Source organism: Malania oleifera, chromosome 4, assembly GCF_029873635.1.
Source record: "Malania oleifera isolate guangnan ecotype guangnan chromosome 4, ASM2987363v1, whole genome shotgun sequence".
NCBI lineage: Eukaryota > Viridiplantae > Streptophyta > Magnoliopsida > Santalales > Ximeniaceae > Malania > Malania oleifera.
Genome location: NC_080420.1, coordinates 103,716,271 through 103,733,993, shown reverse-complemented (window position 1 = coordinate 103,733,993; position 17,723 = coordinate 103,716,271). Strand labels below are relative to the sequence as shown.

The 17,723-nt window shown below is 37.4% G+C and overlaps 2 protein-coding genes across 5 annotated transcripts in view; one reads left to right on the top strand and one right to left on the bottom strand.

Annotated features, from left to right (window-relative positions):
• The window catches only part of LOC131152639 (tRNA-specific adenosine deaminase TAD3), a 36,995-nt gene extending 20,698 nt beyond the window's left edge, over positions 1-16,297 (bottom strand). The window contains exons 1-5 of the mRNA XM_058104398.1: positions 15,861-16,297; positions 15,709-15,760; positions 15,461-15,534; positions 12,037-12,158; positions 7,725-7,807 (exon numbers count right to left, since the gene is read on the bottom strand). Of these exons, the coding sequence (XP_057960381.1) occupies positions 7,725-7,807; positions 12,037-12,158; positions 15,461-15,534; positions 15,709-15,760; positions 15,861-15,930 (401 nt within the window). The 5' untranslated portion in view covers positions 15,931-16,297. The remainder of the gene's footprint in view (positions 1-7,724; positions 7,808-12,036; positions 12,159-15,460; positions 15,535-15,708; positions 15,761-15,860) is intronic.
• The window catches only part of LOC131152640 (RING-H2 finger protein ATL58-like), a 41,345-nt gene extending 23,932 nt beyond the window's left edge, over positions 1-17,413 (top strand). The window contains exon 3 of one of the 4 annotated variants that reach the window (XM_058104404.1): positions 17,194-17,413. In XM_058104404.1, coding sequence (XP_057960387.1) covers positions 17,194-17,215 — 22 coding nt within the window. In that variant the 3' untranslated portion in view covers positions 17,216-17,413. Of the gene's footprint in view, positions 1-2,252; positions 2,446-9,391; positions 9,949-17,193 lie in introns of those variants that run through there. The other 3 variants (XM_058104406.1, XM_058104405.1, XM_058104402.1) reach the window with 3 other exon arrangements.
• The last annotated feature ends 310 nt before the right edge of the window (positions 17,414-17,723 follow it).

Here is a 17,723-nt window from a genome sequence, read left to right as displayed (position 1 = left end):
CTGACTCAGGGGCACCTCACAGTACAGCAGTACGCTGCTAGGTTCGTGGAACTTTCTCGCTTCGCTCCTTTCATGGTTCCGAATGAATATCAAAAGGCGAGAAGGTTTGAAAGGAGTTTGAACTAGAATATCCACGAGCATGTGGCAGTATTGCAAATACAAGACTTCTCTTAGAGCTGGTGGATAAAGCCACTGTAGAAGAGTTGAGCCTGTAGAGAGGTGCAGAAACATCAGAGCGGAGGAAAAGACCCATGCCTCCCAGTTCCCACGCAGATATCAGACGGGGTTCATGGAGGAGAGACAGAGATACTGCGGGTCAGAGGTCAGAAAGGGATGATCGAGGACGTCAGGGCTATTCATCACACCCCTACTGTGCTCGGTGTAATCAAAGACATTGGGGAGAATGTCGAGGCAGGGATGTTGTGTGTTCTAGGTGCGGCAGATACGGCCATATAGCCCGGGAGTGTCGAGGACCGCCAAAAAACGCAGCCGCTCTAGATCAAACCTAGAGGAACAATCCGGTGCCTCGCGGCGGACCTGCGCATGTCTACACACTTGCCCTAGCTGAGACAAACGCTGCTAGAGGTGCAGGTAACGTGCTTATGTTTGGGATAAATAATAAGTTTCATTTGATTTTAAGTGATGCAAATGTTCACATGTTAGAGTATACTGGTTAGCGAATTTCAAGGACAAAATTTTGTAAGGAGGGGAGAATGTAATAACCCAAACCCGAAAAATAAAAAATAAATAAATAAATGAAAAGGAAAATAAATAAAGGAAAAGAAAAATAAGAAATCGGTGAAGGACAGGAGAAAACTGTCGACGATTTGGGGAACCCCAAACTAAACCGTCGTTGGTTTCCTCCAGGAAGGCTCTCGGGATTCTCTAGCTCAGGTTTTCCGTCGATGGTTTTCTGCGGGGACAGCCTACTTATAAATAGATCTTAGGTCATTTTTTTTAGAAAATTCATTTTCTCTCTCTCTCTCTCAGCTCCGAATCTCTCTCATCTCTCCCTCTACTCTAAGTCTACTGGTAGCTCTCGGGTGCTCCACGATCCATTCTTCCTCTTCCCAACGTGTAGGTCGTCAATCCTCGGCAAATTTTAGCAGCTAGGGTTTCAGTTTTTCCGTTCGTTTCAGGTCGTTTTCGGAAAAACAGGTAAGGAGAGTACGTTATACCAATTTTTATTAATTTTGAACCAGTTAGTTTCGAGTATAAAAGTCATATATTTATAGTATGATTTTCTAAACGGTTTAGGCATTTTTCAAAATGATGATTTTGAATATAATTTATATTTGCGAAAAACCAGTGTGGCATGAGATTAACATTTTCATATTAGATTGGTTGCGAATACTGTTGAAAATGCATTGATGGGTTTGGACGGTTTGTTTTGTGTGAGATGTTGTAAATACTGTCTGGATGTGAATATTGTGATGAATGCGTTGATGTGCCTGGATGATTGGTTATGTCATTGATGTATATTGTGGTTCATGTAAATTGCGATATAGCATTGGCAGTGGTATGAGGAGGTCGTTATATTGTACCTGATATAAATTACCATATAACGTTGGTAGTGGCATGAGGAGGTCGTTATATGATCATTAATATAAAGGGGGTAAAACATTGGCAGTAGAATGAGGAGTTCGTTTTACCAATTTACTATGAACAGGACTGCGTGTGTGGAATGGTAACCTGTGTGGTTGTGAAGCTTGTGTAGTAACCTGTGTGGTTGTGAATCCTGGGTGGATATGGACCCTGTGTGGGTGTGAATGAAGTGTGTAGTATCCTGTGTGGATGTGTGGTATCCTATGTGGATGTGTTGTGGCATTGTATATGTGAATTCTAGGATATGTTAGTGTTGAATGTATGTGAGCTTATGTATGTGTATTTAAATGCTTAAATAATTAGCATGAAGTAAAACGCAACACTCCGCCCGAGGACTTACCGAGAAAGGTGAGCGCCCTGATAAGTATCAATTGTAGCCTCACCTGAATAAAAGGGGAATGTTACAAACGGTATCAGAGCAGATGGAAGGTACATGTATGGGCGTGTAATCTTGCCTATCCTCAGGAACTTTTGCCGGTAAATATTTATGTATGTGAGCTTGGATATGCATGTGTATTCTCTGTTGTGGTGGATTAAGAAACAGTTATATTTTATATATATTAAAACTGATTTGCCACACACTATTATAATTTATTCCATCTTTAATGAGAAGTGTCTCACCTCAGCGAATTATTGATTTTTTTCAGGTCCTTCAGGCGATTGAGCTTAGAAAGCTCCAGGATAGGGTTTAGAATTTTTGGTAATTTTGGATAGTCGTAAGAATAGTTATATGTACAGTTTATGTTTTTATATTTCTCTGGTGATGTAATATGGAGAATTTGTTATACTCCTTTTTGGGTTATATATATAGTACTCTGGTATTTTATTGGAGAATGTTTAATACTTTCTGCTGTGTGAATGGTATCAAAGACGTGTGAATGGTCTCATCACACCCCAGGCCCCACCTGGTGAGTTTGGGGCGTGACACTTGACCTAACCACCCCAGTTTGTTTCTTACTCTTCCAAGAAACCAAATTACCACCAACCAAGATATAGTACTTTGTTGTAGATCTCCGATTGGAAGGCAACCCAACCCAATCTGCATTTTTATATCCATGGAATAAGTGTGACCCTGATTATGATATAAAAGACCTCTCCCATGTGCACCTTTGAGATATCTCAAGATGCGAATGCGTCCCAATGACTTGACCTTGGAGAATCTAGAAATTGACTCACAACACTTGTTGCAAAAGATATATCCATTCGAGTGACTAAGATAATTCAACTTTCCAACAAGTCTCCGGTATTATCCAAGATTAGGTAGCAAATCACTCATATCCGAAACTAACTTGTTGTTAGGATCCATGGGTGTATCAACCGATTTAGATCCCAACAATCCAATTTCATCCAACAACTCAAGAACATACTTCCTTTGTGACTAACAATTCACATATGAGATCTAGATGCTTCTATATCCAAGAAGGGTTTCAACAGTCCCAAATCTTTGGTTTGAAACTCAGTCTATAAAAAAAGTTTGAGACTTTGAATATCTTTATCATCATCGCTTGTAATAAGAATATCATACAACAAGAAGGATCCTACCTGATGAAGTAAGACGATGAAACAAGGAATGATCCACTGCACACCGTCAAAGACCAAACTCAAGCATTATAACACTGAAACAACCAAACCATGCTCTAGGAGACTGTTTTAAACCATACAAAACCTTCTTGAGTCAACACACTAAACCCGACTCGCCCTGAGCATTAAACCTAGGTGGTTGCTCCATACAAACCTTCTTCTCAAGGTCACCATGCATGAAGGCATTCTTCACATCTAACTAATGCAGAGGCTAGTGACAAGTAGTACCCAAGGAATATCAAAATAATCCAAACCATACACCAGAGTATATCCCTTAGCAACAAGATGGACCTTTAGACAAGCCACAGAACCATCAAGGTTGACTTTCATAGTGTAAACCCGGCGAAAACCAACCACAGACTTGTTAGGAGGAAAAAGTACCAAATCCCAAGTCTTATTGTCATGTAAAGAATTCATATATTCAACCACAGCATTCCTCCACCCAAAGTGGGCTAAGGCTTCTGAAACAAATTTAGGAAGGGTAATAGATGATAGAGCAATAACAAAACAATATTAGGAGAGTAGTAAGAAGTCATAACAAACATAGTTGGAAATGGGATGTTGAGTACATGTGTGTTTACCTTTCCAAACAGCAATGGGAGGATCAACATCATGGGGGAATATGATCATTAGACAAGGAATCCAAAGACATGGTAATAGAAGCTAGAGGGTACTCTCTTCGTTGGATCTGCCATCATGAATACACCTACAAATTAGGATGATCAAGACAATGAGAAGGACTCAAACTACATGGAGACTCAGATGGCTAGTTGGGCAAAGACAACAAAGTAGAATCTAGAAGATTAGGCAAATGAAGAGACTTATTGAGCTTAGAAGCACTCAGGACTAGGTGTAGTAAGGTGTAGACTCAAAGAAGGTTACATCGACAAAAACAAAGAAGTGATGCAACATAGAACTATAACAACGATATCCCTTTTGAGTATATGAGTAGCCCAAAAAGGCACATTTTATAGCACGAGAATCCAACTTATCCACCTCAGGAGTTAGTTGATGAACAAGGGCACACCCAAATATACGAGGAGGGCGAGAGAATAAAGGTGAATTAAGAAAAAGAATGGAGTAGGTAATTTTACCACTAGGAACAAAGCATGGCATCCTATTGATCAGATAACAAGCAGTTAAAACACCACTCCTAAACACTTTAGGTACATGCATTTGATAAAGTAAGGTGTGAGTGATTTCAAGTATATGCCTATTTTTCTTCTTTGCAACCCCATTTTGTTAAGAAATGTGGGCACAGAATGATTGATGGACAATACCAAACTGAGTTATATATGTAGTGAATTGTGCACTAAAATACTCTGTAGCATTATCACTTTGAAGTATTCAAACTAGAAAACCAAATTAAGTCTTTATTTCAAAACAAAAGGCACAAAATACGTGAAATAACTCGGAACGATCTTTTACTAAATATAACCAAGTCACTCTTGAATAATCATCCACAAAGGTTTTACAAAGTACCGAAAACCCAACTTGGATGCAACTCTACTAGGACTCCAAACATCAGAATGAACTAACATGAAGGGTTTGCGGCCCGTTTCATTGACTCGGGAAGCAAAAAGGACACGATGGTGCTTTCCCAACTGACAAGACTCGCAATCAAGAATGTACATGGCTCAAACTAGGAACAAGACATATTAATTTTTCCAGTGAAGGATGACCAAGGCGACAATGAATTTGGAAAGGTGTGGCAGTAGCAATGCAAGTGGTAGAAAGAGATAGCGGCTCAAAGTGATAGAGTCCACTAGCTTCACGCCCTCTACCAATGTCTTCCTTTTCTTCAAATCCTAAATAACAACGAAGTCATGGAAGAATGTCACTGAACAATTCATGGATTTAGTAATCTTACTAACGTACATAAGATTGAAAGGAAATTTGGGAATATTAAAAACCGAAGGAAGGGAAATAGAAGTGGGATTTACAGTCCCAATTCCCTTGACTATAGAGGTGGATCCATCAATCACAGCAACACAAAGTAAATTTGCAAGATATTGACAAGTGGAGAAGAAGCCAATTATACCTGTGATATGATTAGTGGCAGTGGAGTCGATGACCCAAGGACTAGGATGAGAAGTACTAGATGACAGGCATACAATGGGATTACATGTTTGGGCAAGAGATGCAATGGGAAGAGACGCTTGTTTTGACACTTGATATTGCTGGAACATGGAATACTCTTCCTCTGACATGGATATAGTACATTGCCCCCCACTCGGCCCCACATGTGAGGAGTCGGTGGTGGCTGCATTTTTGGCTGCCTCATAGGTGCGAAGTCAGTGGTGGCTGCATTGGCAACATGTGAAGGTCTACTGTGGAGATCCCAACACTGCTCAATAGTATGATTACTCCGTCCACAATGAGAGCACTTACAAGGAGTACCTCTACCTCATACATCTCTACCACCACGTCCACTTGAACCACCTCGATAACTTTTGCAGTTGTTTGGTAGAGAAATCGAATCGTAGCAAAGGTTGACCCTCTCAAAGCCAAATGCAAAAGCAGGAGAATGTGTGCCAAAAAAAGCATGAAGGACGTGAGAATAAACATTGACAAATAACGGCAGCTTGACACTACTAAGTATCTAGGCCCGGACTGCCTCAAGCTTGGGTCTCAAGCCTGCTAGAACACAAAGAAATGTCATTTGATGCCTCTACTTCTGCATCTCACAAACGTTGGCAGTTATAGGTTGTACGACGTTAAGCTTTTCATGAATACACTGCATCTCTCAAAAATAATCTGCAATACTCCTATCTCCTTGTTTTAACTGAAAGTACTCTTGGGATAAATCATGCATACATGTAATGTTACTAGATTATAGAAGCTTAACATAATCCCAAATCTCCTTGCATGTATCTAGATGCATACAAATCCGTACAATCTGTGGCTCCATCGAATTCACAAGAGGGAAACAATCAAGGCATCTTCTTGAACCCACACTTATTTTCTCTTCTCAGCAGAAGGATTAGATTCGAGCAAGTGGTCAGATTTTCCTAATCCTACTATATAAACTCGAGCAACTTTAGACCATTGAACATAGTTCTTTCCATCCAACGTTTGAGTCATTATCTATGGCAGCAATGTAGGAAACAGATTTTTGGGATGCAGAGACTCCATCCCAACACTCACAAACCAGCAGCCACATTAATGTCCAACAAGAAGAACAATCAAAACTAATCGGGACAATGACAAACTATGCGAAGCATTGACACAACCATGGACGAGGTGAATGACTCACCGACTGATATAGCACTGCCACAGCCTCACAACTGGACATATGAACACTGCCGCTGCTCCAAGAAACTCACAAAGAAGCCTTCAAAAACCCCGAACAGAGATTAACGGAGTGCCGCAAGTGCATGGTCAAAAAAAGTTGGATTTTTGAGCAAAAAACAGGCCCCACAACTTCATAATATTGTCTAGAGAAGGAATCAGAACATGGCAGAGGGGAAAAAAAAAAAAAAAGGGTGGCAGGAGACTCACTCATGCGCCAGAGCGAGGGGTCGGCACTGCAAGCAATTGGCTGGGTGTGGGAGCTTTTACGGCAATGGGGTTTTGTGGGGTTAGGCTTCAGAGGGTTCTGTGTTTGGGTATATGGTTGGTTTTGTGCAATAATGAGGGGTGGAGGTGGATTTGAGAAGGACAGCAACGGGAATGGCTTTTCCAGCAACGGCTGAGAAGAATAGGATTTAGGTTGGATCACACTCGGATACCATGTTGAGATTTTGATTAAATGAATGAATAAACTTGAAGACAGGTCTCTCCCTCTATTTATAGTACAAATTAAATACATTCTAATGACAATAATACCCTTACTAAGTCTCACTAATTAAGATACTAACATAATAATAATAATACTAAAAGACCAAAATAACCTTCAACAGTACCTATAATGGAAATTATGAGGATGAGATCTGCAAAATGATATTCCAAGGTTTTTCATGGATAGCTCTACTGCCAATATTAATGTCCTACATAATTCTCCTACAAACAAAATTTACATCTTATCACTTTAGGAAAATGCCATAACCACTTCCCCACAATTCCATCATACATAAGAATACATTCAAAAAACTTTATTTCATAACCACCTCCTCCCCTAAAAAACTGCATAAATTGACATCCAAAAATCATAAGATGAATAAAAAATACCAGTTTACCAACTATCATTACACACAAGCTATACTTCATAGAAACTTCTAAAGGACTAGAATTTGGAAGACATTTTGAGAATCAATAGGAGCATCTCCATAACAAATAGCAACTATAAGTGCAGGTCTAACAAGTTGGCATAAAAAATTCTAGTCCCAATGACACAAACAAGAAAGAAAAAAATGGAAATGCAATAGGGAGATTCACTAAAAGATTCAAAAGTAAAGAAAAAAGAAAAACAAAAAACAGAGAAGCCAACAAACATCAAAGCTGGAAACCTTCATCAATAATAGGGAGAATCTCACAAATGAGAACAAGAAAATATAAAAGAAACAATAATATATTCCATAAGATGGAGTAGAACGCACTAGGTTGGCGGATGATATGATGTAGGCCAAAGTTTGCATTGTTCCTCCCATTCTTCTTTTGATGATGCAGCATATTTGCAAACCTAAAATTAATTTTGATAAAAAGATCACATAGATGGCCTTCACTAGATCAAAAACATTTCTACAAAGATAAAAAAGTACATTAACCATATAAGACCATTGCAAACATCAAACAACTTAAATTTACCTCTTTAATTTTCTCATTAAAAATATTTATATATTTTGTAAAGAGAAGAAATAATTGTCAAGTACAATACATATTCAAGATTCAGTTCTATCTCTTTATATTCCCTATTTAATTATATTTAAGATTTTTGTCCTTTGTAATTGTGTTGGAATGTCAACAAATCATCATCAACAACATTATGGCATTATGGCCATCGTTCACACTTGCTAGCATACAGGATAAAGTCATCACAAGACTTTTCTAAACTAACATTGTTTAGACGGAATACGATGAAAGAACAAGATAAAAAAAATATAAACAAAACATAAAACCCATCTTCCATTCTTCCAAATTCCCTTATAGACCACAGTAGACAAGGTTCTAATTTTTTATTTGGATTAACATTTTTAAAGCTTCAAAAAATATAAAGTTTTTTATTTTGATTTTAAAATGGCAGAAATTTAAATTTCATAAGAAAACCTTTGAAACCTATTAGTTCTATAACCCCAAAAAAAAGGTAACATGTTGAGTTTCAATACTACAGGGTTTAAAAACTCAAAATTTCAATTTCAAGGAAAGTTTCTTCCGAAATCAATTTTTTTTTTTTTATAAGGTTCATGTGTTTGTGGGTCTAAAGAAAATCCAAAGACTGGATAAGAAGATCAAAGATCAAATGGTTGGATAAAAAGATCAATACTGACATCAACTAATCTCCCAAACGGTGTCTCTTAATAGATGTTCCCTTCAGTTCTAAGCTTCATAGAGGTATACTTCAACTAAGAGAACAATATGTGCTAGCCTCCATTTTAGGATTTGCTAAACTTCAATGATTAATCTTACAAAATTACATTTATAGTAAGATTTAATGGCCTTCAAGTTTTGGGCAGCGATGCCTTCAATAAAGTTCCAAATCACATTAAGTTGACCACAAGTGTATATAAGATCATCGCAAAGGTCCAGGCAGAGAGGACTAAGGGTGGTGATGGGAGAAATTATTTCTAGTTCTTAGGCATCTTTTGCAGGGAGATGAGTATATTTTGAATGTTGTTAATGTTAATAAGATTGTGGAGGATGTTAGGAATAAGAAGGATTTAGTTTCTACATTGAACTTTGAGAAGGCATAGGATAGGGTCGGTCTTTTTTGGGTAGAGTACTCGATAGTAAGGGCTTTGGAGCTTAGTGGAGTGTTGGATTAGGGGTTGTCTTCATTCCACTTCTTTCTTCTCTACAATTATTAATGGTCAGCCTAGGTCTTTGTTTTCTGCTCCTGAGGTTGTGAGGCAAAGGGATCCCTCTTCTCCTTTTATTTTTATGTTAGTAGTTAGTGTTGACTAGGATGATTAATAGGACTATTAATAGGGGCTATGTCTAGGGTGTTGCTGTTGGTAGGAATGATGTGGTTGTTTCTCGTTTACAGTTCCCTTACCATTTCCTTGTTATATGATAGGAAGTATTTTTTGTAACTCTCACCATTTTACAGGTTTTTGAGCTAGTCTCTGGGCTTACAAAAGTAGTTTTTCTTGCTTGGGAGGCAACACATGGTAAGATCTTAACCCCGGACAATTTGCAGAAAAGGGAGCTGACCATCGTCAACAGGTGCTCCCTTTGCATGGCTGATGCAGAATCAGTTGAGCATATCCTCCTTCATTGCCCCTGGACAAGGAACCTTTGGAACATGGCTCTAACCATGATCATACAACAGCAGGCTACTGCCAGCTCGGTGGGAGGGGAACTCTGGACATGGAAAGGGATTCAGGCAAGCAAGAAGAGACAGGCTTTGTCTCTCATCCCTCTTGCAATTTTCTGGTGTGCTTGGAAAGAAAGAAACAGGAGAGTGTTAAAAATTCTCTCATGCCTCTTCAAACTAGTAAAGAGCAGTGGATCACTGTGGCTTCCAGCTGGCATAGTAGGATCATATTGAATGACCATAATGTAATTTCAGATTTTTGTGACATCCTGCAGGAGGGATGATTCTATGTAATCTGGGTTGGCATCCCCTTGATGCCCTTTTAATAAGTGTTGTCTAGTTGCAATTAATCTGTGTCCGAGGTGACTTCTAGGTTTGCAGCTCTTGTAGCTTTTCGGATCCTACAGTGGCCTTTAACTTATCTGGGAGGTTCCTTGAGTGGTGGAAGAGTATTTTTTTTTTTGGGTGGCCAGCAGTACTTCAATCCAAGCATGTCTTTCTTTGGATCCCTGTATCTTTTATCCTTGTTAAGATTCTAGTGGGCATTGTTAATCGGTTAGAGAGGATTATAAGAGATTTCCTTCGGTCAAAGGCTGGTGAGAGGAGGGATCATCTTTTGAGTTGGGGTATTGTTTGTAGGTCTAAGAAGGAAGAGGACTTGGGTCCTGGTAAGTTAGTGTCTAGAACACTGCCTTGGTGCATAAGTGATTGTGGTGTTTCCCTTTGGAAACAGATTCTTTATGGCAAAGGGTTATCAAAAGTAAATTTGGTCCACAGGATAAAGGGTAAAGTGCTAATTTATAGCTAGTCACTGGGAAACCCATGGAAATTCATTTCACAGATGTCTCCTTTTTTTTCTTGCATTAAATATAAAGTGAGAGATGGCTGTAGATTTTAGTTTTCGAAGGGTAACTAGATAGGTGAATTCCGTTTTTCATCTGCCTTTCCTTCTACTTGTCATCTTACTTGGTGTCTTAATCCACTTATTTCTTTCTCGTTATTCATGAAACTGAGGTTTCTTGGGACTTTAAATTCATAGAAATTTTAATGATATGAAGACCGAGGAGCTTTCTTCTCTCCTTCGCTGGTTTCTCTCAAATATTTTCAAGTTGAGGATACTAAGGTCTGGTGTTTGGATAATTCTGGAGTTTTCCATGTGTATGATTTTAACTCTCATCTAAACCATTCTATGTGTTCATTTTCCTCTTGCTAATTGTTTGTGGAGAGCTAAATTCCATTAAAGACAAAGGCTTTTTGTGCAGGTTGCTATTCTTAATAGAGTTAACCTGTCCCACCCCTCCCCCCAAAATGTGCACTTTATGAGCTATGCTACTAGCAAGGATCATGCACATTCATTTCTTCATTGCCGTGGCTTGGTGTTTCTGGAGTAAGCTTTTTTGTTTTTTAGAGCATTGGATCCATCTTGAGTCTTGGGGGATTTTTTTTGTTAGTTGATTTTGTTTACTTAGGGAAATAGAAGAAGGAAAAGGTTTTGAGGCAGTCTTGTGGTTTTAGCAACTATTTGGATCATCTGGTTGGAGAGAAAGGATTGGATTTTTTGTGATCATGCTTCATGTACAAATCTTATTTGGGATAGAGCTTTTTTTAGGGCATCATTTTGGGTGTTCATAACTGGATGGTTTGCTAATACAGCCTTCTCTGATATTCAGCAAGATTGTTGTGCCCTTTTAGCTTAGTATCTTTGTTTCTCTGTCTGTAGCAGTTTTCGTTTTTGCATTTATTATATAATGTGAGGATTTCTCAGCCTCCTTGTATTTTCTTCTTCTCTAGAAATGAATTTCTTCTTTTTCTATAAAAAATGAAATAAATAAAGTGGGAAATCTAATGGGACTTAAAGCTTTATTTTTATTATTTAATGTTGATTAATTATTTTACTTAACATGTAATTGCATGGGTCACAATAATTCCATTCCTTCTATTAATTTAACACATTAAATCAAATGAACCAAATTGATGTCATATTTAGTTTTAAAACCTAAAGTACCTAGAGTCCTAAAGCATAATAAAATAGTAGAACATAATATTCATAACACCACCAATTTTTTTACAAAAATAAATAAATAAATAACACAATCAAATTGTTGTCATAGCTGTTACAGTAGTTGGTGATGGTGCTGGTGCTGGTGCTGGTGTTACTAGGGTGGTAGAGGCATTGAATTAAAAAAAATACCCTAAAATTACAGTCTAAAATGGAGGTAAAATGCATAGAGGAGCGAGAAAGAATGGTCAGTTGTGCTAAGGGTGGTCTTGAAGTTTCATAGAATTTTATTACCAAAAAGTGAATACAATAAACTACCTTAACGTTCCAATTTTCTAAAGGTACTATTCCCTGTTTAGTTAAATGCCTGATTGACGGTTGAACACTCAAAACAAGCAACTGCAACAAATAAAAGTTACAAGGCATGATATTGACCCACTTTTGTGATGAAAGCACTCAACTGGTGGGAATTGATAAGCTCTGACACATTGCTTGGTATGCTGTCCAACTTCTCATCATCATCACCAGCAAGACATAGGATCACAGATAGCTGAGTTTTTCCTGTCAGATAAGACATCTGTCAACACAATAATCAGGAGAATTTCAAATTTCAAAATTTATGCAACATAATGGTAGGCATACATAAATATTGCCATGGTTTTACTCCTGTTACAATCAGTTCCAAATCAGTGCAATTATAAATGCCATCAACATGGTTTAAGAAAGAAGATAAACTGCCACGAAAACTATATTTTCCAACAATCCTGAAAAAGCTATTGTTAATCCATCAAGCCAAAGGTGTTTCAACTCTTCCCATATGAAACAGGGCTCCTCTAACCACATCTTCCCCAAAAAACCTCTCTAACCAAGCCACTTTATCTGCAGCAACAGATCACTAATACAACCCCCCAATCATGCTACTGCCCTCCTCTTTTGAAAACGAAGTCCTACATAAATCCGTGATTATCTCAGCAGTACTCTCAAGATTTTAACTTACTACACCCATATCATCTTATAATTCTTGAATAAACTCTTAGCCATGCAACAACCAAGAGTGAAGAAAGAAAGCAGCCTTATTCTAAATTTGTGTTCCCTATCATGGGCGTTATTTATCATGTGTTCATCTCTCCATGTATTGTTGGGCTGCACATGCGGGGGAGTGTTAAAGTTTGATATACCCCGCAAGTGCAGCCCAACAGCACATGGAGAGATGAACACACGAAAAATAACACCCATGATAGGGAACACAATAACTTTTTAAACAACATATAATAAATGCAGGCAACAAGACTAAAACCCAGGACCTCATGGTAACCAGCTCTAATGCCATGTTAGGTTACCACTTTACGTAAAAATTTAAACTATTAAGTTGTGGGTCAATGATGTATATCAAGCTTTAACAATATTTTTGTACATGGCCTTTAAATCAGTTGAAAGATTTGTGTCTGTCTTGGGGGGTGTTGGGGGGAAGAAACAAATGAATAAAGGGAAAAAATCTATAAATGTCAGTCAGAAAAAATATTTCTTGACTTGGGTGCAAATCTGTAGCCTTCAAGCTATTACAAGCACTCTGCGTTGAATGTTGCCATTCAACACAAATTTTTTTTTTTCTAAGATAGAAGAAATTTATCAAGATGAAAAAAATATACATGGAGGATAAGACCCTCTAGGCAATCAGAAGAAAAATTAACAATAAAAAGAAGAATCAAAAGCAACATGGAAAGATAAAAATCAGAACAAGGCCAACCAATCATGCTAAATATCTTTTTTGGCAAAAGGGGGTAAGCCTCTTATTGTAGCCAATGGAGTAGTGTACAAAACTAAGCAGATTACAGCTTAAGCTATTTACAAGAGATTAAATCTTTCAAGACCAGAACAGTAAAAGATAACTTTCCTTGAAATGGAATTTGAACACCAAGCAGCCTTTTCATATATATTTTTTTGGTAACAAAAGAAGTGATTTCATTGATAAGAGGAGAACTTACAAAAAGGAGAAAAAGACTTCTCCCATCAAAATTCTGGATTAATCCAGAAAAAATAAACTAATAAAACAAAAATCTAAAAAAAAATAATATTCAGAGAAGAAGTTTCCTCCATTCTCGCCGAACCTCCAAAAAACTAACTCCCATAAAATAGCTGAAACCAACAAACCATAAAGATGCCAGGTAATGAACCTTATCCCACACCAGCTACCAATTCAATTATCTACCTGAAAATACCCGAGTATTATGCTCCAACCATAATCTCCACAAAACTGCAAAATACCGCATTTCCGAAGTGCTACCCTCTCCTTCCTTTTGCTGAACCCCTCAAAAGAAATAAACAAAAATTCCTCCACTGATACTGGGCAAACCCAAGATTCTCCCATCACGCCAAATAATTTGTTCTAGATTCTCCAAGCATAATCAAAGTGTAAAAATAGGTGAGGTTCCGTTTCAGAATTCAAATAACATAGCACACAAACATCTGGAGATAAGGCTGTTAGAGGTTATTTATTTCTTTTAGTATTATTATTAAATGTGTTAGTATGTTAATTAATGAGAGTTAGTACGGGTATTATTGTCATAAGAATGTATTTAATTTTGATTATAAATAGAGGGAGAGACCTATCTTCAAGTTAGGTCATTCATTTTAATCAAAATCTCAATATGGTATCAGAGCATGATCCAACCTAAACTCTATTACACTCAGCCGTAACCAGAAAACACATTCCCGTTGCTGTCCTTCCCGGATCCACCTCCACCCCTCATTATTTCACAAAACCAACCATACACCCAAACAAAGAACCCTCCAAAGCCTAACCTCAGAAAACCCCATCACCAAGAAAGACCCCAAGCGCCAGCCAACTTCTGGCAGTGCCGACCCCACACGCCGACGCGTGAGTGAGTTTCCAGCCACCTTTTTCCCCTTTTTTTTTTCCTCTGCCATGTTCTGATTCCTTCTCTAGACAATATTATCAAGTTGTTGGGCCTGCTTTTTGCTCAAAAATTCAACTTTTTTTGACCATGCACTCGCAGTACTCCGTTAATCTCTGTTCGGGGTTTGTGAAGGCTTCTTTGTGAGTTTCTTGAAGCAATGACAGTGTTCATATGTCCAGTTGTGAGGCTGTGGCAGTGCTATATCAGTCCGTGAGTCATTCATCTAGTCCATTGTGGTGTCAGTGCTTCACATAGTTTGTGATTGTCCCGATTAGTTTTGATTGTTCTTCTTGTTTGACATTGGTGTGGCTGCTGGTTTGTGAGTGTTGAGATGGATTCTATGAATCCCAAAAATCTGTTTCCTACATCGCTGCCTAGTGGTGTAAGCGAGTCAAGCTTACTCACAAGCTACTCAATCTCGGCTCGATCCAAACCTCACCTCGACTCGATTGATTTTCAAATGGATTGTTTTTACCTTTCAAAAAAAAAAGTAAAACTAGAGGTATCACTCAAAAGCACCTAACACAAAATGAATTCTAGGAGATCAAGTTCTTCTTAGTTCTTACTTCTTAACTCTCATCTTTTTAGTGCCTTGCACTTGAATGCACACTGATTTAAATTATCAAAATTTCATTTTCCATTAAGTAATCTACATAAATTATTTATTTTCTCAGGTTCCAGCAATTTTCAAGCAAGCTCTCATAACTCAGAAATAATTTGATAAATATTTTTCCCATACAATATAAATGGGATAGAAAGCACAACACTCATAAAGTCCGTATTCTTTCCTCTCTCTTCTTCCCTAAATTTTCTCTGCAAAAAGAAATGACGCTTTCAATTTGATATCTAGCGTGCTAAAAGTATAATCAGCTCCATAGCTGCATAAATGTAGATAAGAGAGAGAGAGAGAGAGAGAGAGAGAGAGAGAGAGAGAGAATACAAAACCTTGTTCGGTACATTTCTTTCGCACTCGCTTCACATGGCGGAGATTGTCCAGTGGCGCTAACTGATTTAGTCGCCTAAATCAAATTTCTAAATCATTTGCAATACCATAACAGCAAATTAAAGTTCAAAAAAAAAAAAAAAATCAACCACCACTGAGAAATTCAAATTGCAGTAATTGATTCAAGTCACATCTCGTGACTCTCTGTGGATGTGTGTTTAGAGCTGGCTAAGCAGGAAAGAAGAACAACCTTACAAGAGTGTTGGCAAGCTTCGGATCGATGACAGAAGCATAAGCATTCACTGTGTGCACAACGAACAGCGGAAATAATTAATCTACTCACAAACCGTACAGTTCAAAAGCTAACAAATATTAGAATTTGGGGATTTTGGAAAAACCAACCAGTAGGCTGTTGGTCAGGAGGAATTGGTGGCTTGCCGGGGACGTACACGATTTCCCACTTGTTCTTCATCTTCTCTATCTATGCCTCTCGTGTGTTTTACCAATGCTGCTCTACCCGCCTTATGATGACAGGAAAACAGAGAGGAATTCAGGAACGGGTAGAAATTTTTTCCCTGAGCAAACCCTAATCATCAACAAGTTCAAATTTTTTAGGCAATCAAATGGTCGTGGGATCTTTGTGATCAAGACTGCAACGCAAGAGAGTATATTGCCGGAAGAACAGGGAGGGAGGCAGGATGGAAGGTCGTGATTGCTGCCAAAGCAGTATAGATATGGTCGCCGCACATTCGCAAACTCTTCTCTATTGGGGTCACTCCAGCCGGCCAGTTCAGTTCTCGACCAAGGGGAAAGTCGGCCGCCGCTGCGTTCACAACAGATTCTTTAAAGTCTGCTTAGAACCTCTTTAAAAATAAATATTTTAAAAAAAAAATTATAAATATTCATAAATAAATAATATTTAATTTTCACTTAAATAAATATTATTTTTCAAAAGTATCTTTTAAAATTACTTTTAAAAAATATTTATTTTTTAAAAAGTTCTTATAATAAGTAATTTAAGAGTATTTTAGATATAAGTACTTATTTAAAAAAGATACTTCTTTTAAAAGTGATTCAAAATACTTCCTAATGCTTTTCATAATAGTTTTTTTAGACGATTCCAAATAAAGCCAAGAAGAAAAGGGTAGGTCTACTCCACCTTTGGTTGCCGATCCTTTTGTGTCAATGACATTTCTTTTTTTTTAAAAAAAACAAAGGTCTATCATGCCCCTTTATAAATATTTTTAAAAAATATACAGTGTTACCCATCACACTTTTTCCTTAACTCTCAAAAATTATATCTTATATATTTAATGATTAATTATGAAATAACTAAAAATTTAGCATTTAGATTTATAAATCGATTAATTTTTGTTATATTCATAACTAATTCACAAATTCAAATTTAAGTTTAGCATTAAGCACTTGACCATTCTTTTTATTATGAAGTACAATTTTGGTCAATCAGATATGTTGACTCATTATATGTAAGTCATTCTGATTAATGAAAATACTAGGTTGTACGAAGTATGCAAATGACTTGTGTATAGTACAGTTATATAAGATGTTTTTCCATGTACAGTATGTAGTATGTTATATTATGAATTGACAAATCATATTTTACTAGTTTAGTACAGTCAGACTTTTCCAGTTATGTTTTATGTATTATTTACATGTACAACACGAAAATACTCATGTTGTTACACACTAATACTAGTTTATTTCCCTTACTCAGAGGTGTCTCACCCCAGCATTAAAACATTTTAGGAAATCCGAATAGAGGAGTAGATAGAGCTTCGCGACGGTGGAGTTGGACTATTCTACCCTGTTAGAATGGTGAGTTGTTGTGTTAGGGTCAGATTTACTTTGGGAATTGGCCCTATGATACTTTCCAGTCTTTTGGTAAATGATTGTATATATATAATTAGCGGATTTAATAGAACTCTGGTATTGTGATTTATTGGATGGTTGTATATAAATTACGTTTCCTGCTGCTTAGGTGTCAAAGTTGTTGGCAGTATGTCCTCGGTACCCACAGATTTGGGTGGTCCATGTTTATATCAGTATAACAAGGAAACAGGGTAATTAAGAATAATGTTATGTTTTTATGTGGAAAAAAAATATGATAAAATAGGCAGGTCGTTACATGATCACCCACTCTAGTGGGGCAATCCATTAGTAATCTACCACTAAAATAGGGCAATTTTCTTGTTTTGAAAAAAGAGAGAGACAAGGATGAAAAGGAGAGAATGAAGGGAGTCAAAA